The sequence below is a fragment of the Sebastes umbrosus genome, chromosome 11, assembly GCF_015220745.1.
Source record: "Sebastes umbrosus isolate fSebUmb1 chromosome 11, fSebUmb1.pri, whole genome shotgun sequence".
Taxonomy (NCBI): Eukaryota; Metazoa; Chordata; class Actinopteri; order Perciformes; family Sebastidae; genus Sebastes; species Sebastes umbrosus.
Window position 1 is genome coordinate 13,654,321 of NC_051279.1, and position 20,376 is coordinate 13,674,696.

The window sequence follows — 20,376 nt, forward strand, 5'->3', positions numbered from 1 at the left end:
GAATTTGATCATTAAGAATTTTCTTTTTTCTAATGAAGGATTTAATTTAATTTTGATGTTAAGGATTTTTTTTACTTAACTTTTGCTTTACATTTTTTCATTTGTGAATTTACGTAATTTTGTCATTATGAATTTTGTTTATTTTTTTTATAATTAATGATTGTACTTAATTTGTAATGAAGGATTTTGTTTATTTCATAAGAATTTTACTTTTAATTTAGTTCAACCTTTTATTTGGATATTTACGGTAACGTCCGTTGGACCAACGGCTTACCGTAATGTGTAGAATATCGGGAGCCGTTGTGATTTTGTCATGCGGTAAATTTAAAATGACAGATATTGTCCAGAATATTGTCCTTATTTTCATAATAAAGTAGAAATGTGTAAAAAAAAAAAAAAAAATAAATAAATAAGTTTGGGGAAATAAATAGGGAAGAAAATGCAAAGGGAAAATAAATAAATACAATACAAATAAATATAATAATTTTGTACTTTAAAATGTGATTTTGTCATGCTGTAAATTTACAATTGCATCGCATCTACCAAAGCTAAGTCACAGCTTAAAAGTATATCTGCATATGGGGGGATCGATTGATTAACAGACAAACGATTTACGTGTTCACCAGATAGTTATTAATTTAGTTCATCCTCTTTTATTTGTATATTTACGGTAACGTCTGTTGGCCTCAACCAACGGCTTCCTCTGGCGGCTAAACAGACGTACTGCAACTAGTGATGGGAATTCCATCTCTTTTTAGTGAGCCAGATCATTTGGCTCAGCTCACCAAGAAGAGAAGAGCCGGCTCTTTCGGCTCCCAAACGGCTCTTCATTTTACCACTTCTGCCTTTTATAATTCAGCCAAATTTATATTTTAATTTAATATAATTATACTAAACCTTTAAATTTCCAGAATACCGTAATTTTACATGCTGCTTCGTTTCTGACTGTCACTCATCTTGTCTGCTATTCGCGCACCGCACTCTTCTCTCTCTTTCTCTCCTCCTCTCCCTCCTGCTCTGTACCTGTAGACCGTCAGCGCGCTGCGCACCCCCGCCCCTCCCTGCTTGATGGGATCACCTGATTGGTCGCACGGACATTAACACAACATTCAGTCACAGTCAATGCATTTATTCTCCTATGGCGCGGAGAAGATCGTTCTATCATTCTACCTTGAATTAAATTAAAAAACGTTTAAAGCATGGATATCATCTTCATACAAACATGCACGCATATGCACACACATACACGCACAAAAACTAAACCAATGAAATACATTTTGGGAAAATGTTCACACCGTGACAGATCCAGGGTAACATTCATTCAGAAACTATCCAAAAAAAACTCAATTATGTGTCCATTATGTATTTCTCACATTTCACCCATTATATCAGTTATCAATGTGCCATAGTTGAGTTTTAGATGTTGATGGAGTGTTCTGAACAAAACGTGACTTAGTAAAGCAAAACAAATAATAAGAACTGGTTAAGAAATGTATTAATTAGAACACAAGACAATTACCTCCTAACATCCACCCAGGGGAAAAAAATGGTAAAACAGGTTTGGCCTAACCAATACAAACAAATACACCAAAAAGAAAGCAAACTATATATAATCCTGTTTAAACTGGCATACTCTCTCTAGCACTCATCATCACCCATCCTATGTGTCTGTACAAATATGTCTCTGTCATGTCCTGTTGTTTTTATATTGTTTTATCTGTCTATGTTTTAATTAATTCTTGTAAGGTGTCCTTGGGTGTCCAGAAAGGCGCCACCAAATAAAATGTATTATTATTATTATTATTATTATAAGATTCCACTAATAATTATGCTGCTGCTGAGCCGGCTCCCATCGTTCACTTAAAAGAGCCAGCTCAAAGAGCCAACTCGTTCGTGACCAACACATCACTATTCCATAGGCCTTGACTGCAATCTTATTAAACACATCTTCTCGCGTTAATTGGCTCAAAAACAAGTAATTAAATTTACATTTAGCCTGATTTAAACTAAAATTACAAGCGTTTACGCGGAGCAGTAGTGACTACATCATGTGAAACGATAGTTTAAATGTCCTCATATGGGAGGAAACTTTCTCTCTCCTTCATTCCCCAAATATCTCCCTCTACTAGTCCCTCCTTCTCCTCTCCACTCTGCTCAGCAGGGGTTTGCTTCCTCGGACCATGGCGCTGCACTCTCAACACCTCACTGTATACGTGGCGTTTCATTTTGTTGTTATTATAGCGTTACTTAAAGTAACTTCAGCGGATAGAGGCAGCTCTACTGTGGTGTCTCTGCTGCAGCCCTATGACTTCTTGTATTACAGCGGAGTGCGCTCGTACTTCGGAGGAGAGTGGGTGAAGGCTGCAGAGCTGCTGGAGAAAGCCATCATCACCAAGGAAAGTCTGTCCAGAGTCCGCAGACAGTGTCATGATGACTGTGTGGCAGCTGGGAGAGAAGCTTTCAATCACCTGGGTAAGTTACCATGTACACACTGTACCTGTGTGTGCAGAGGGAAAGAGTAGTGGGTGTTATGGAGTCAGCGGTGTGCCCAGTTTATTATGGTCTTGTTAAGTAGTTATTTATTAGTAATTCCTTAATCTACATGGACGATACATGAATTAAATTCACATTTGAATGCCACAGTCAGTGACATGTTAATTAAATGTAATACTTCACTTTCATTACCTCTCCATCAGTGATGTAATGTAACAAAGTACATTTACTCAAATACTGTACTTTTAAGTACAATTTTGAGGTATAGTACTTGTACTTTATTAGAGTATTTCCATTTTCTGCTACTTAATACTTCTACTCCACTTCATCTCAGAGGGAAATATACTTTCTAGAATAGAATAGAAAGCTTTATTGTCATCGTGTTAAATACAACGAGATTCACAGTTTGACACTTCTTCTGGTCAGTGCTTTAAAACAAATACTTGACAAGTCTAAACGAGGCAGGTAAAACATATAACAGGTAAACACACAGTTATAAAGCAAATGAAACAGGTAAAGTAGATGTAATAAATAAATATAAACAGATGAATAAAATAGGTTATATAAATGTAATGTAAACAGAGGTAATTGCACTTGTAAAATAGGTCTGGTAGATGTAATAAATAAAATGTAAACAAAGGTAGTTGCACTTGAGGTATATATTGCATGACATTTATCTGGCAGCTTTAGCTACTTTACAGATTTATATTTTGTATTAATAATCTGAATCTGAATGACACTTTAAGTATATTTTGATTCTAATACTTTTGTACTTTTACCCAAGTAAGATTTTGAATGCAGGACTTTTACTTGTAACAGAGTATTTCTACACTGTCTGTGGTATTATTACTTTTACTTGATATAAAGGTTCTGAGTACTTCTTCCACTACTGCTCGCCATATGCTTATGCCTGTGGCTCCAAACCTTTTTGGCTTGTGACCCTTTGAATGAAGTGATGTTTACGTGTGACTCCAGTGTGTACATTAGTTGCCATCACCGCAGTTCAACCAAAGAGTGATTTTTTTTTCCCTAGAAAAAGTCAAAAAGAAAACTCAGTAAATATAATTTTGTGTAACAGAAATACCGGTTTTCTTTTAATCATCTTATGACCCATCAGAATAAAGTATTCATGAATTCATTAAAAAAACATTATATTTAACTGTTTTCCTTTACTTTTTACTGGCATTAGGCCAAGCAGTTAGCCAAACCAACTGCTTTGGATCAAAGATCATTACTGGTGGGGAAACTAGATTACTTCAAAGTCGCTGTCAGCTTCCCTGATTCCCAACTTCTGAGCATGAAATCAAAAGCAGCAGACAAGTGCATTGAAAAAGCAAAAAGGAGTAGAAAAACATGTATACGAATTAGGTTGATTACATTATAAATCATATTTTTCAATGTGCCAATTAAACTGTTTACCAGTGTATATCATGTAGATTTCAAACACAAGAGGCTCCAAATATACTCCAAATGTTAGCGATGTATAAACTATTATTAGTATTTAGACATTATTATTTTTTGTATAGAGGGCAGGCAATTTTCAGTGGTATATTTTTCCCAAAAATGATTCATGCTTTCTGTACTGTTAGACTCTGCAGAGGGGAGTCTGTGGGACCTCTGGACCTGGGACTGGGTGCAGCAGAGAGCTGAATGTTTGAGGTTCTGTATGGGACGCTCCGTCACACCTGCAGGACAGCTCCCTGTCTCTACCGACATAGACTATGAATTCGGCACTCGCAACCCTTATAACTTCCTGCAGGTCACGTACTACAAGGTAAGCTATTCTTCAGGCAGCCATAAAAGTCTGTGACGTACTAATAGTTGTTCTCATTACTGCTGATAGATTTTCTTATTTCAAAGTGGCATTTAGAGGTGTACAGCTCAATGTCTATGCTGTGACTCTCTAACCCTGTTTGCTCTCTTTCTGCACATCAGCTGGAAAAGTTGCATAAGGCGGCATCAGCAGCTCATACCTACTTTGTGGCCAACCCCAGTCACTTAGAGATGAGGAACAACATCGAGAAGTACAGACGGATGGAGGGAGTGACGGAGGATGCCTTCCAGGACAGAGAGCTTGAGAATGAGAAACACTGGGTGAGGAGGAGGGAGGAATGGTGTCTTTGTAAAGGAGACGGGAATGGAGTTGCAGCAAGTTAACGTTACCCAGAAATCATTTAGTGCAATGTCCACAAACTGCACTGGTTTGCCTGTTACTATACAAAATAACACTAAAGGGAAGACAGAGAATATAATATATAATGGTAGAGAGTCAAGCTTACTATAGACATACTTTGTTTGTTCACTACTGTTTAGGAAAATGATCAATATTAAAATGTTACGCTTCAGTTCATCACTTTCTATTGGCTCAGAATTTGATATACCCAAGTATGTCATTTTACTTGGGTAAACAGCACTGATTTATCGGGTCATCATCAATTGGTTGTGTCTAGAAGGTAACCCCCAAGTTGCGAGAAAATATTGTGAGACTCGCTGCCCGACGACCTATCCTAACCATAACCATTCAAGGTCAATGCCTAACCTTAACCATCTCGTTTGTCTGTGAAGTTTCGCAACTTGGGGGTTACCTTCTAGACATAACCGACAGCCTTCTCTGTTGCAGAGATATATTTTGGAGATGTGAGTGTGGACAGACAGCCATGGCCTTGAGGGACTGAATTCCTCTCTCACACCTTCAATTTCTCTTATCAAATCATGTAATCCAGCCCTGCTATAACTTATTGAAAACATCTGCCTGAGCAACTTATTTTATCTATCAGAAACAGTTGTTATGTAACATGATAAGGCTTGTATGAAGTAGGCGTCCATGGTATGGCATGCCTCAAAATCTGTCCAACATTTTATGAGCAGAACAAGTCAAAGTTTGTACTTTCATTTTCTTATAACAAAATCAGCATCTTCTTCTTTTTGTCATCAAACCCAGGTCCTTTATGATTCTGCAGTTCAGTACGAAGCCTCCTCTGACTGGGTGCAAGCTGCAGAGAAATGGAAAGTGTGTGTGAATGAAACTCTGCGGCAGACAGACGTGTGCAGGGTGCAGTGTGAGGTGGCCTCCCAACGGCTGCCCGAGGACAGGGGAGTGGACAGCGTTGATGGCGTGTTCGAGAAGGCCGCAGGTATAAAGAAAAATGACTTTTCTGCAGAAAGAGAATGGAAAGGGCCCGTTGTCACTGTGCTTCTTTCCCGTCTAGCTCTCTTCCTCTCCCTGCTCTCGTGCCGGCAGTCCTGTGTCACTCAGATAGCCACAAGACCCGGGAGGGTTTCTTCTCAGGAGGACTTCCTGCCCACACAGCTGGAGCATCTGCACATCGCACAGTTTAAAGGTCAGGGTTTGGTGGTCAAAATGAAGATCACTCAATGTTATGATTCCGTGTATGTGTATCTTCCTCTGAATTTTCTTTATCATCAGTCATCTCTTAACTCTTAAGTGCCACTCCTTCCTTATTTTGCCTTTCTGCTTCCCGACAGCTGATGATATTAGTGGAGCAGTGCAGACACTTCGCTCTCTTCTCCTGTTTTACCCCTCGGACAAAGACTCCTTGGACAACCTGCAGCTCTACTATGATACACTAGGAGGAGACACAGAGTCACAGGGCACACAGCCTGCTCAGGTACGACTACATTCAAATCACCACTATGGTGGTAAAAATCTAAGTTCCTTTTATATTTTTTACTCAATTAAGAAGTCATTTCAGAAATGCAGACTTCAAATATCTATTTTATCTTCTTACTTTTGTTCATGCTGACTACATGTTTGTGTGTATTTGTCACACAGGAGATTGTCAAATACATTAGTCGTGCTTTGGAGGAGAAGAAGCTACTGTATTTTGGTATGGAGAACCTTGCCTTTAGTTTCACAGACCCAGTAAGTACCGAAGCAAATAATATAGATGTTTCTGATCCACAAAATGACATCCACAAAATGTAATGATCACTTTCCCTTTAGGATCTTTGGACTCCAGAAGATGTTGTACCTGAATCACTGAGGGATACTTGGAGGTGAGCGTGACAGAAGGAAATCCATTCAAGAGCTTTAGTAAAAGTTAATGTGAAGTCAACTCTGTATTATTTCACTTTCAGAGCTGAAAAAGAGAAAATAAATGATAAAATGAAAGAAGGAGAGCAGAAGGAGGAAGTGGATGACAGTGGATTTTTCGCCGGTGAGACATTCAGTTCAACCTCTTTTTCAATCTGTAGCCATTTTACCCGTTTCTTCTCTCATCCTTTCTTATTTGTCCTCTCTCCAGGTGGTCCAGTTCGTCAGGTGGGTGTGACCATCACAATGGACGACGTGGTTATGAACGGGACCAATCGCGTTGTACTCGACGGAGTCATGACTGAGAAGGAGTGTGACAGAATACTGCAGTTAGCAAAGGTGAGTCCAGATTGTTGAAGAGTCAGGCCTACTCAGATATAGAAACCGGAAAACATCTCACCTGTCATTTCATCTCATCTCTGATAGTCTGCAGCATCTGCTGGAGACGGTTACCGGGGACGACGGTCTCCACACACGCCTCATGAGACGTTTGAGGGCCTGACTGTCCTCAGAGCTGTAAAGGTGGGTGAACAGGAGACCATGGAGGCAGAAATATGAGCGAACCTGAATAATCTGTACTCAAAATGAATTAACTAAATGTGAATTAATTCATATTATCTTGGTGTGTAGTGGTGATGTCATGCTTGAACATAATTCATGAAGTTGACATAATCTTCTTTCCCAGTTGGCTCAGGATGGTATGGTGAACCAATCAGATGCCCGGCTGTTACATGAGCTGGGCGAGAGAGTGAGAGACCTGCTGCACTCCTACTTCAGGAGCCCCTCGGTACTCTTCACCTCTTTCACACACCTGGTCTGCCGCAGTGCTATCGCAGGTAACACCAACATTACCTCGATCTCTCATGAAGGAGATCATTGTTACTTGCTGAAGGAAATGTAATAGGGCTGACCATGTGGAACTAGAACTACCACAGAGTTTCACAGACTTTTATATACTGTGAATTTAAATCTGTTGTGTTGATAAGAAAATGAGTTTTGTTTGATTTCCCTTAGGTGACCAGAAGGGCAGGCTGGACCTGTCTCATCCTGTCCATGTTGACAACTGTCTCCTTGAGCCGGAGACCAATCAGTGCTGGAGGGAACCACCAGCATTCATACACAGAGACATGAGGTACACAAAAATAATCTTAATCCGTACGGGAAAGAGCAGAGGAAAACAGCCAAAAAGAGAAATTATATTAATTATGCTATGTAAAACCATGTAAAAAAAATGGGAATAAAATATTTTAAAGGGACAGTTTGCAGGATTTGGCGTCATCTAGTGGTGTGGTTGCAGATTGCAACCAGCCGAGTACCCCTCCGCTCACTCTTCCCTTTCCAAGACCGCAGTAACGTGAGCCGCAAAGTGCAAAACTGTGGTAACGCAGTTCACCTCACTAAGAGTTCATCTTTATTATAATAACACGGAAGCAACGGAAGTCAGACAGCGGCTGGCGGTACCACGGTTTTACACTCTGCTGCTCACGTTACCGCAATTTCACAAGCATGTTGGAGAACTTCGGTGGCCTTCAGGTTACAAAAAAAACACGAAAGGCTCTCGCTAGAGCCAGTGTTTGGTTTGTCCGTTCTGGGCTACTGTAGCAACATGGCGGACTCCGTGAAGAGGACAAGCTCCCTATGTAGATATGAAGGGCTCATTCTCAGCTAACGAAAACACAACGATTCTTAGTTTCAGATGATTATACACAAATGAAAATATAGTTATGAATATGATATTCCAGTTCTGCTAATAGATCCCCCGAAATGTTACACACTGTTCCTTTAAGATCAGGTCTAAAAATGTTTATTTTGTTTATTTTGTGTAAAATGTATTGAGAATCTACTTTAATTCAAAGCTGAACTGAGATCATAATGGTTGTTTTTATGGCTGAATGACCCGTTTCTCTCACAGTGCCATTCTCTACCTGAATGACAACTTTGATGGAGGAGAGTTGTTCTTCACTAAGAAGGATGCCAAGACAGTAACAGTAAGTCTCTTTTCAACGTTAACCCCAGATTCTATCTGAGCTCACTTCCCTTGACCTCTTCCCTCTCTCTCCATGTCTCCAGGCTCGAGTAAAACCCAGCTGTGGCCGACTGGTGGGCTTCTCCTCAGGTCCAGTAAATCCACATGGTGTAACTGCAGTGACCAGTGGCCGGCGGTACGCGCTGGCCCTCTGGTTCACAAAAGAGAAGCCCTACAGGGACATGGTGAGCATTATGACGACACACACGGCGGCAATGACCTCCTCCTCAGGTCGGACCTGACGCTCGCAGTCATGTGATTGTTAATGTCGTGACACCGGTGTTGGATAACGAGACCAGCTGGAGTGCAATGCAAATCTGGTGGTGGTTTTCATGTTTTGGCATTCACAATGCCCGGCATTTGATCAAACCACATCAATGTCCTTTAGGTTTATCATATATTTGAAGATTTTTTTTAATATTTACCGTTATGGCTGCTGTTCAGCAAAAACTATGTAGATATATTCTAATAGAGGAGAACCACTTTGAGAAAAATACAAATAACCGGTTTCAGAATATTCTCCCAGACAGTATAAGGATATAAAGTAGAATTACTCTAGCGGGAATAAATGTAATCAGTCACTTCCAAACTTGCTTTTCATGTCATAGTGGCCACTCATTATGCAAATTATTCAAATCAATATTTTATCTCTCATTGCTATGCTTTTGTTTCTCTCCCTCAGGAGCGAGAGGAGGCAGAGGCCATGTGGGCTGCAGATGGACAGAGTGTGGTGAAAAAAGACGAGAAGGAGGAGGCAAAGGCCGGCGGCGGCGCCACCCCCGCCAGGAACGCTCGGAGCCAAGCGCCGAAGAACAAGAGCCGAGGGAGAGGCAGGGTGACGGGGGGCAAAGACGAGCTGTGAGAGTCAGAACAAACCTGACAGACTGAACCACCAAAACTGGAGTTAGGGCCGTCCCCGACCAAAGAAATCCTTAGTCGACTAACACTCGTACAATTTTGTCGACTAATTAGTTGATTTAATAAACAGATCTGTGAGTTTCTCCACAAAAATCACGCAAGCACCACTTTAAATTTTGTGTTTACCAGAGATGTGCTCATAAATTTCTTGGAAATAAGTCATTCAGCATGAAAAAAACCCCATAAAAAATGACTTATCAACTAAAGAAATCTTAGTAGACTAAGACCAAAACGACCGATTAGTCGACTAATCGACAAAGAGGGGGCAGCCATAACTGGAATCCATTTTCATCTGCGTCCACCATCCCATAACAGGACCATTACACCCACCATGAACACGTGATTTTTCACTTTTTACCCACACAGTCACTCTCTTCATTCATCCTGCTGCCTTTTTATGTAAAGCTGCCTGCTTGTTTGTATATAATGTACTTACACTGTATATGATGAAGATAAGTGAGGGAAATGTGGTCCTTTTTTCCCTCTAATGTCAATCTGATTTTTGGTTTTAGCAGCTTGACTGACCGATATCACTCCCTTTCAAAATGAAAAAATAAATGTGACTCTTTACCTATGTCTTTTGAGTACTAATTATATACCGTATCCACACAAGTGAGGGACTAAAACAGCATTGGAGACAAAGAGAGGACATAAAAGTTAAAGAAAGACTGTGTAATGTATTAAGTGATTATCTCACACCCTCTGTGGCTGCCTACTGATTAAAAATAAAGCTAGAGGGTTACCACTTTCCTCAGTCTGTTAAGCGTAGAAGCATGTGATAAGATAGGCGATTAGACAGCGACACAGTAAAAGTAGTTACATTAGCGCAGTACATCAGAAACTACAGTTGGAGGCAGTAAGAGGGAGAAAAGGGAACAGAGAGAGAGGTGCAGGGGGGGAGGATAGAAATAGAGAGATTACCGTTAATCCCTGATAAATGAGTGCATTTGTTTATGAAGCTTAAAAAATCTCCCATTTAGAATATGGAATAGTAATCCAGCGAGAGATCATTTAATCATTCACATCCAGCGGAGCGACACTCGACAGCCCACTTCCATCTTATCCTTCCCATTACAACCAGTGCCTCCTCCTCTGCTTTCGTCTAGTGCATTAGGTACCGAGTCAAGTACTGTTTATGGCCCATATTAACACTCTCACTCCCCCCTGTGTTATAATCCCCCACCGCCGCAGAATTGGGTCGGCAGGCCTGTTTAATGGAGCCTTGGTTTTAACCCTTTCCCTCCCTGACGCGCTGAAACCTCACAGCACCCTAAAAGTCTGCATTAATCTCCTCTAAAGTAGGTGTTATGTCTATATAGTGCATCCTAGATATCCTCACACTAAGCACCCTGGCTGTCTACTGTTCTAATTACACACTTGGCAGAAGAGCGTGAAATTTACAGCTGCATGATGTCACATTTCCATATTTTATGTGATTAGCAGAAATTATGTAAGGCCTAACAGCGTGGTTCCAAAACTGAAATCACAGCATCCTGTTGTCATTATAACTGAGTGCTGTGTGTAGCGAGCCATTGACGTCACTCATCCCTTACGTTGCACTTCCATGCATTAACTATCTTACTATTTGTGCTCCTTGTTATGTGTCTACTGATGATTTCTGGCCTTCCTGTGTGATGCTTTACATCATTTTTAGGTGTAACATGAGATACACTAGGAGGATTAAGTTTATGATTCTACATTCATGTCACAATAGTTGTTTGTGACTGACCGATATGGCATTTAATCCAGTCACCCCTCCTCTCTCCACCCACTTACACCCCATTTATTCAAAACAAGGTTAAAGGTTTCAGTGAGCCTTGCTGGGCTTTATAGTCTTTAAAACACTCTGCTTTTCTAACAATGAGTTAACATTGGTACAAACTTCATATGACTTTAAAAATGCCACAAGAACTAAAGCAATGTTAGTCATAATCCAAGCTACAAATAGTAAAATATAATGTTTTATAGTAGGGATAATGCAAGATCAAGACAACACTGGTCTTTAAATAGTAACCCTCTGTCTGTCTTTATCCTGGCCAGTGTCAGTGCGACGGCTAACAAATCCTCTTTTTCTCCTCGTTTTGGTTTTCTCTTGTTTTTTTACGCTCCAGCTCACAGCCCGCAACGCCATTTCTCCAAATCCAGGATCAGCTCAGCCAAAACGGACGGTCTGCTTCTGTCGTCACCGTGCTCGAGTGAACAAAGGTCAACACTTTTAAACTACCGAGCTGAATCTATTCACACTGAAACATAAAATAAACACAGACGCAACACAAGCCGACAGAAGACGTCCATACTTTGTAAGAGTCACAATGATGCTGTTTAAATGTCTGAATCTTTTTCCTTAAGAGTTTGCACAGCAAGTGACAATCTGATACTTGAACCTTGAAGGAAACTTTCCTTTACTTTTGCCCCCGTCGTACATGGAGGTCAAAGGTCACGATCAGCTACACCAGCATTCCTCTGTTTTCTACATTCCTCTGTTTTCTACACAACATCTAGCGTTGAAAAGCAGGAGGCAGAATTACAGCTTTTTTGCAATTGCTAAAACACAATTTCTGAAACTAGGGCCCTTTTTGTCGAAACTCGACACACAAAAAACAAAAACATATACACAAATATCTTTCTGTCTTGCAAAAGCAAACACTTCAACACCTCACAAATATATGAACTCTTCTAAAATTTGTATTTTTGCTTCACAACTTACACACAAACACCAGATAAATAGCTCTTTCCACATGTCAACTGCACACTGATGTGTACATATAGACTATGAACACAAATGCAATGGGGAAACAAACACAATTACTTTAACTGACAATGACGTGAACGTAGTTACAGTATTGTACTGTAAACAACAGTATGTGTACACTATATTGCAATTACATTCCTCTAACTCTCTCTCCATTGTTGTGCACACCACAGAGCAAACCTGAATCTGGTTTATAGTGTTCATGCTCTGATTTCTAAGTGATCTAATTGGTTACAGGTGTTTTCACAGGTGCATTCTGGATGCAGGTGATTGATAATTGAGTGTGGTATTTCAGTGGCAGTGTTTAGCAAACACCACACTCAGGCTTTTAGTTTTGAATAATGTGTCTAATGTAAATATCTGTGCATATTTATTTGCGAAAAGTGTCTAAAGCAGATAATGTGCTTTAGCATACCTGGAAAAGATACATGAGTTAGTGATTTCAATAATTGTGCCACAAGTACCAGTTTAACTGGAACCCCAGTGTACCAAAGAAAGACATTCACAGCTGGTTTCTCCATGTTTGTTCACAGCAAACTGTGTATTCTACAATAGACAATAGTTTAAGTAAACATTGTTGCTGACTCGCTCTCGTGACTGCCAAAAGATCAATGTGAAAACTTCAGGGAGAAGCGGATGACGTCCTGTAATAAAGCACGATTCCAATAAAGGACAAGTTAAACTTATCAGCATCTTACCCAACACCACTTCAGCAGCTGATTCAAGGGGCTTTATCCCAGGCGTTTTGGGTGAAATGTGGTCGTTGTACTAACAGAGCCACCCTTCTGCCTGAAGGTGTTATCTCATGATAGAGAGCACAAGCTGTGCTGTTTCATAACGAACACACAGGTGATTTACTTTGTTAGATAATGTGTCACAGCTGAGGGATGCACACACTCTCTAACAGACAAGGGCGAAAATTAAAAGCGGAACCTCTGAGTTTAGGAGTTTGTTTTGTGCTTAGGTCCCACCAGAGCAGAACGGGGGGACACTTGGGTGTGACATTAGGTCAAAAATGACAAAGAAAAAGAGAGAAAATTGTATTTTTGACACTCAGAACAGAGTAGTGCAATATCTAGTTATAGTGCATATCCTGTAAGTATGTGTCCAGGCCTGGTGGAGCAGAAAGACCTCTCTCCATATCACCACTGTACCGGGTCTGATCTCTGCTCTGCCACTCTCCCTCTCTGCCCAGAAACTTTCTAAAATTAGCTTCACCTCGGGTTTACAAAACACAAACCCTCCTGCCAGTCATAGATCTTTTAAAGTATACCTCAGCACCATAAAAAGCCATGTTTCCAGGTCTTCCTCTATTTATCTTCTTACCCCCTCCCCTCCATTATTTCCATCTCTTAGTTTTTGATTCGGATTCACCCCAGCTTATGTCTCGTGACCCCATAACCAAGCTCTGCACCTTGTTTGGTTTCCCCCACTGTCTCCTCTCCCTTTCTGTCTCTTTTTACCCCCTCTCCACCCTCCCCTCTTTCTGTCCATCCCAGGGTTTATCCCCTCATCACTGATCTCCCTTCATCCCTCCAATCCTCATCTGTTCCTCATAGGAGCAGTGAAGAGAGTGAGTGACGGAGGAATATCCCGCTGTGTGTGACACCAAAAGTGAATGAGCGGGAGAAAAGTGTAGTTATAGACAGGCTGAACTTATGACAACGACCAGAGGGAGACCGCTGGAGGAAGAGTGATTAGAGATCCACCAAAACACCCTGAGAGGAGTCTGCTAGTTGGTGAGTGGATGCTCGTATGTTGCTGTGAAGTTGTGTCATGCTGCTCAGATGATGGATCACACTCAAAGGGTCAGATACAAACTGGGTTCAAGACTGAAAAGACATTTATCACCAATATCTTCTGTAATTTGGTAAAATCACAGCATCAATCAAAGCATTTTTTGACTGTCATGATCCTATATCCTTAAACTAAAATACAACTTAAAGCAAAAAAGTTGCAGCATTCTTACGACATCATATACTTGTGTGATCTTATAGTGTAGTGTGTAGGACAATGAGGAAATGTCAAAATGATGTCAACACACATTTAATGCACTTACATGTGTTTTATTTTGTGTTAATGACACAGCAGAGGGATTTACATGGGATCATCATACAACACTGGTTTTGTCGTGTAGATTGATAATCTGTCAAAAAACAACCTTTTGTTGTCTGTCAGACATAATCTGCACGTTAAACTGATGTTAGGTTGTTTGTGTGGTTGTATCATGCGTGGTGTAAAATTTATATTCAAAATAGTAATGTTTTATTTAAAAAAAAAACTGACTGTACATTTTTAAGAAGAGAGAAACAGGATTGTTAGTTTAGATTAAGCTTGTGGACAAAATCTTCTATTATGTACTTTTATATTGATATATGTTGTGATATAATAATGTTTCAAGAAACTGATAATGGATTAAATAGAAATAAAGTGTGTCTGTTTTTGGTTTATCCAGCGATTTAAATTCCTGACAAAAATTGAATGCAAAAATCACATAAACATCCAATATTACCATAAGTCAATCCGGGTCATTGATTTACAACATTGTCCACAGCAGCCTTACACACCCGGTAAGGCTGGAACTAACCATTATTTTCATTGCCGATTAATCTGTCGATTATTTTCTGGATTAATCGATTAGTTGTTTGATCTATAAAATGTCAGAAAAAGGTAAAAAAAAAATGTCTATCAGTGTTTCCCAAAGCCCAAGATGACGTCCTCAAATGTCTTGTTTTGTCCACAACTCAAAGATATTCAGTTTACTGTCATAGAGGAGTAAAGAAACCAGAAAATATTCATTTTTAAGAAGCTGGAATCAGAGAATTTTGACTTTAAAAAATCAATCGATTACCAAAATAGTTGGTGATTATTTCAGTAGTTGACAACAAAGCGATTCATTGATTGCAGCTCTAACACCCGGAGATAATAAACGGTTCACTATCACAGTATAAACAATATATTATATACTGCACAGACAGTGTGTCAGTTTAGTGTTAACTGCTTATGAGGAATACAGGAAATATAAGGAGTTACAACACAAAAGGCATCACTCTACAGTCATTTTAATCAAATTAATAACAACCATGTTCTAAGATCTTGTTTTGTTGTTGGACCAAGAACGCTGACTTTCGGTTGTAACTGGTCAGGAGCTCTCAGCTAAAGGTAAAGATACAAACTGTCATCAGTCAGACTGAAGTTCATCGGCCCAGTCACGCCAAAAACACTCCACCTTTCACATCCTCACAACTGTGTCCTCCATCTGCCCCCTCCCTCATTCTCATCCCCCCATCCCTTTCTCCATCTCTTATCCAGATGCAAAGAGCAGTCAGTAATCGGATGAGAGCAGATTTGATTCAAAAGGCTTCCCTTTAAAATCTCAGCCAGTGGGATTTAAAACTCACTCTCCTGCCTCGCCTCTTACCCTCGCCACCCTCCCTTCCTCCCCCTCCCTCCTCCTCTTCTCCCTGGCTGTGTTAATGCACTTCACCATCCTGCGAGCCCTAGCAGTCATTTAATCACATGGAACAATGGCAGGGCCCCAGGAACAGAATGGCAAAAGGGTAATAGCACGACTAAAAACACTCAAGCATTCATTACAACACTCATTATCGAAGCAATTTACCATCTGGAACAAAGGCCTAAAATCCCCTGTTACCAACTTCAGGGACAACGTAGTCATCAGCAGTTTAAGGCAGGACACCCGTACTGTAGCCGCTGAGGTGTGTGGAGCACAGCGCCACTATAAAGGCCATAAATCAGCACCCTAATTGTATTTTAACACATTTCAGGCTATCCCTCCATTCACTTTAAGCCTTACCGGATAGAGCCAAGTGGCAAACAATTAAAGCAAATCTCTTTCTTTTACAGAGTCACTCCCTCCTTCACTCCCTTCCTCTCCTTTCCACTTCAAACAAATTAGAGGCAAATCCACTTGGTCATGTGTTTTGACAGGGACACTCATTCAAATAGTGAAAGAGAGAGAGAGAGGGATTGCTGCAGGGACGCATACGATAAGATCAACGCAAGTATTCCCTCCTATCAGTTTTCAAGGTAAGATAAAAAGGAAATAGCATCATGACAATTAGACAGGAGAGATAAGTCATATGTGATATTTGTACAGTAGGAGGAGGAGGGTTTGGTTATATTGTGCTGCTTTACTGTGACTTTAGTGTCTCTTTGTTTGTTTTAAATTCGTGACTCTGCCTTTTCCACTTGTGCCTTCATTACATTTGTCACACTGTTTGAGTTCGTCCATTAGGCGATTGGCTCACTGCTAAAACATTGCTCATTTAATCATGACATTACCAAATTCAATAGCCATCAACATTAGGTGCAGAGAGCTCGCTGGAGTGTTAAATGGCACAAACCACCTCGCTGTCATCGCTGTTGAGAAGAGAGAGCTGAAACACTGATGACATTATGGTTACAGGACATACTGGTTTGTGTGTACATTCAGGGTGAGGATGTGTCTGAAGAGCAAATACTTTCGACGTTAATGTCATGCTTGCATATTCATGCAGTTTGTGTGTGTTTGTGTGTGTGTGTGTGTGTGTGTGTGTGTGAGTGCGTGCATGGATGCATGTGTGTGCTCTGTGGGTTTCTGTGTGCTCTCCTGCCTGTTTATGAAAGTTTGCAAAGCAGACGAGGAGCTAGTTTGACTTGCAAAATAACACTTACTTGGAGACTGGAGCTAGGGAGGGTTAAAAATCATTCAGGTAGGTGCAGGTGAAATATTTGTACGGGAGAATACTGGAAAATATACACACAAACTATTTTCTCGAGTGATTTCTTGGTAACTAAATTCTGCTTTTGTTGTCTCCCCACCTCTCTTCTTCTTCTTCTTTATTTCAGGATTATCAGCTTTCCTGCCATCTCTCCCTGTCTCCATTGGTGACAGTGCCTGACAACCATCGCCATGGGTGAAATGGAGCAATTGCGAAAGGAGGCGGACAATCTCAAAGACCAGATCACTGTCAGTAGGCCCGTCCATATCATCTTTGATAAACAATGTGGCTGTCCACAGTATTTATCATTATGTGGCTTTGCTTTTTCAGTTTGACCTGAAGTTTGACCTGACATTTCTTTCCCAGATATCTATATATTATTCATAACCCCATCTTCAGATCAATACTGTCAATAACCTGACTACGTGTGTTTGTTTCTGCTCCCCAGGCAGCTCGTAAGACTTTTCAGGACTCCACACTGCAGGAAGTAGTAGTCGGGGTCGCCGTGGTGGGACGCGTCCAGTTGAAGACCAGGAAAACACTAAGGGGTCACCTTGCCAAGATCTACGCGATGCACTGGGGCGCTGACTCCACGTAAATACACAGCATGAAATTGAAATAGCACCTGATGTTTTATTGCACAGCCAAGATCGGATTTAGGTGCTATAGGAGAGACAATACATGTAATTCTGATTGGCAAATTAGATTTGTGAAGTACTTTTAACTGGATGAATTAATAGGAAGATGCCTGATGCTATTGTTTTCAGCTTACATGTCTCCTTCTTTCTCTGTCTTTGTTTTTATCGCTATCACTGTTACACCCCCAGGCTGTGTGTCAGTGCCTCACAAGATGGAAAACTCATAGTGTGGGACAGCATTACAACCAACAAGGTAGGAAAGAGAGAAATGAGAGGTGTTACATAATGACAGTGATGGTAGATGAGGGTAAATGTACACCACATGAAGCCATGAATTTGCTTTCTCAGCTAAAACGGAGCCAGCAGTAACAAACTTTGCAAAGTACATTCACCCTCAAACGCATAAAAACACACATGTACACATGTAAACTCACTAAACTCTTCTGTGTGTCCCCAGGTGAATGCCATCCCTCTCAAGTCATCGTGGGTGATGACTTGTTCCTACGCCCCCTCGGGGAACCTAGTGGCTTGTGGCGGTCTGGACAACATGTGCTCCATCTACAACCTCAAGGGCAAGGACGGGAACGTCAAGGTCATGCGTGAGCTGGCGGCACACACAGGTAGGACAACGCAGCTCGGGAGTTAAATCTATCGAAGTCAGAGATGCTCTTACGTTGGACTAGACTGCCTTTTATTCACTTAAATACATTTTGTCTTGAGGCCCCTCACATGGTATTTCTTTGGTTGCCCAGGTTACCTGTCCTGCTGTCGTTTCCTCAGTGACAGTGAGATCATCACCAGCTCTGGAGACTGCACTTGGTAAGAATATAGTATGATTAACTAAACTCAAAAAGTATGCTGCGAGTTTTCTCTCTGTAGTTGAAACAGAATTCATTATTGAATGTGGTCCGTCTCCTTCTAGCGTACTATGGGACATTGAGACAGGGACCCAGAAGACCATCTTTGCAGGGCACCAGGGAGACTGCATGTCCCTGGCCGTGTCTCCAGACTTCAAGTTTTTCATCTCAGGAGCGTGCGACTTCACGGCCAAGCTGTGGGACATCAGGGAGGCACAATGCAGACAGACCTTTGGAGGCCACGAGAGTGACATCAACGCAATTGGGGTGAGGATGAGGAGGATTTCCACCTCACATCTGCATCAGAGCTCAAAGGAGGCCTAGTTTCTAATCACTCCTCTTCCTTCCAGTTCTTCCCCAATGGCAACGCAGTGATAACAGGGTCGGATGACGCCACCTGTAAGCTGTACGACCTGCGAGCCGACCAGGAGCTCCTCACCTACCAGGACTCCAGCATCATGTGCGGGGTGACCTCTCTGGCCCCCTCCGTGTCTGGACGCCTCCTACTGGCCGGCTATGACGACTTCAATGTCAACATCTGGGACGCACTGAAATCTGAGAGAGTCGGTGAGTACAAGTAGAAAATAGAGATGATAAAGTGAATTTAGAGACTGATTTCAGTGGTGTTTTTCACTTTGCTCAGCTTACATTGTGTTTTTTCTTCCGTGGCGTGGTCCAGGAGTGCTGGCTGGTCACGACAACAGAGTGAGCTGTATCGGAGTGTCCTCAGATGGGATGGCGTGTTGCACAGGATCCTGGGACAGCTTCCTCAAGATATGGAACTGAGGTCGTTCCTCACCAGCGAGCAGGAAGAGAGCAGTTAACATCTGCCCGGGAGAAAGTGAAGAAGATAAGAAAGAAATTGGAGTTTGAGGGAGGGGATGAGGGACGAGGAGCCGCATAGGGTGAGAAGAGGGTATTTTAATTGTGCCAAGTCCTATCTAATGTTTGAGAGGAGAGGGGTTGTAATGTGAAGATTTTCTCCTCTCACATCGCGCTCTCACCTTTCTTCTCACGTTATGGGGGAATTCAGGGGTGGGACAAGGGGTGGGGGTCTCAGTAAAAGATCATTCCTCTTACTAGTTTATTATTTTGCGGTTAAAATAACATAATGCACATTTATCGCAGCAATTCAGAGGTCACCCGATGAGAACAGTTGCCAAATGGAAATGGTAGCACACTGGATGAGATAGAATTGAATATGTGTCAAGTTACAGCCTGTGTAGGTTCACACTGATATGCTGTGTTTTATATCAAAGCATAAGTTACGTCATATAAATAATATGAGCAGTTTTTGTTTCGTTTGTTCTTAGTTTTGGTAGATTCCCTAGATGCTTACATTTACTTTCTTTTCATTTTCTAACTTTAATTAAAATGGAGTTCTAGTTTGCAGATGTCTACCTTAGTGTTTGAGTTGTTTTGTATGTGATTGATGGACAATATTAACCAGGATTTGGGGTCTCATCATTTTGGCCTAACCCCCCCTCTATAGCTAGACTTGAAAAGTGCTTTGGTTAAACTGTTGAACTGACAGATGGGATAATAAAAATGTTTTTCATGGTTCACTAAGCACTTATAAAAAAAGATGACCCCATTTGTCTCAGGACAGGAGGACGTTTTGTGTTGAGTGAGTGTTACATGGATGATAACGGCTATTGTGTGCATATGAGCAATGCATCTGAATCTGTATGTGACCGCTTACTTTTTCCTCTGCATGGTACGAGATAAACTTCAAGGACAGTTTGTGTACATACACAAAAAAAATGTCTAAGTTCGGACTAGAATTCGGACCGCCTCTTTTTCCAACACTGGATACACACTGTGCAAAGTAAAGCAATACTACCTTTATAAAGACTGTCTAATAAACATGGGATTCTGCATTACACAAGTCTTAAGTGGTAATTTCTAACTTTG

At 41.1% G+C, this 20,376-nt stretch overlaps 2 protein-coding genes across 4 annotated transcripts; both read left to right on the plus strand.

The window, feature by feature from the left end:
* Nucleotides 1-2,006: 2,006 nt before the first annotated feature.
* p3h3 (prolyl 3-hydroxylase 3) lies at nt 2,007-9,628 on the plus strand. The gene is made up of 16 exons (XM_037786215.1): nt 2,007-2,472; nt 4,083-4,267; nt 4,429-4,587; nt 5,435-5,627; nt 5,703-5,834; nt 5,980-6,122; nt 6,287-6,376; nt 6,458-6,510; nt 6,592-6,671; nt 6,759-6,886; nt 6,974-7,069; nt 7,233-7,383; nt 7,562-7,679; nt 8,460-8,535; nt 8,618-8,758; nt 9,256-9,628. The coding sequence occupies exons 1-16, from the start codon at nt 2,181-2,183 to the stop codon at nt 9,433-9,435; spliced, it is 2,217 nt and encodes a 738-aa protein (XP_037642143.1). The 5' UTR covers nt 2,007-2,180; the 3' UTR covers nt 9,436-9,628.
* Nucleotides 9,629-13,803: 4,175 nt separating this feature from the next.
* On the plus strand, nt 13,804-20,345 carry gnb3a (guanine nucleotide binding protein (G protein), beta polypeptide 3a). 3 transcript variants are annotated; one of them, XM_037784760.1, is made up of 9 exons: nt 13,804-13,982; nt 17,095-17,215; nt 17,416-17,561; nt 17,795-17,858; nt 18,063-18,225; nt 18,358-18,424; nt 18,528-18,729; nt 18,813-19,029; nt 19,142-20,345. In XM_037784760.1, exons 2-9 carry the CDS (start codon nt 17,159-17,161, stop codon nt 19,246-19,248), a joined length of 1,023 nt encoding a protein of 340 aa, XP_037640688.1. In that variant the 5' UTR covers nt 13,804-13,982; nt 17,095-17,158; the 3' UTR covers nt 19,249-20,345. The 3 variants fall into 3 exon arrangements, with proteins under 3 accessions (XP_037640688.1, XP_037640687.1, XP_037640690.1); XM_037784759.1 differs by lacking the exon at nt 13,804-13,982 and adding an exon at nt 16,150-16,293; XM_037784762.1 differs by lacking the exon at nt 13,804-13,982 and adding an exon at nt 16,894-16,958.
* Nucleotides 20,346-20,376: the final 31 nt, after the last annotated feature.

Excerpts from the sequence above, each read along its gene's own strand:
- p3h3 (XM_037786215.1), top strand. The coding sequence starts at position 2,181 with ATGGCGCTGCACTCTCAACACCTCACTGTATACGTGGCGTTTCATTTT. Across the intron at positions 5,628-5,702 it reads CGTGTTCGAGAAGGCCGCAG|CTCTCTTCCTCTCCCTGCTC; the intron begins GTATAAAGAAAA and ends TTTCCCGTCTAG. Across the intron at positions 6,887-6,973 it reads GAATACTGCAGTTAGCAAAG|TCTGCAGCATCTGCTGGAGA; the intron begins GTGAGTCCAGAT and ends CATCTCTGATAG.
- gnb3a (XM_037784760.1), top strand. The coding sequence starts at position 17,159 with ATGGGTGAAATGGAGCAATTGCGAAAGGAGGCGGACAATCTCAAAGAC. Across the intron at positions 17,562-17,794 it reads CACTGGGGCGCTGACTCCAC|GCTGTGTGTCAGTGCCTCAC; the intron begins GTAAATACACAG and ends TTACACCCCCAG. Across the intron at positions 19,030-19,141 it reads ACTGAAATCTGAGAGAGTCG|GAGTGCTGGCTGGTCACGAC; the intron begins GTGAGTACAAGT and ends GGCGTGGTCCAG.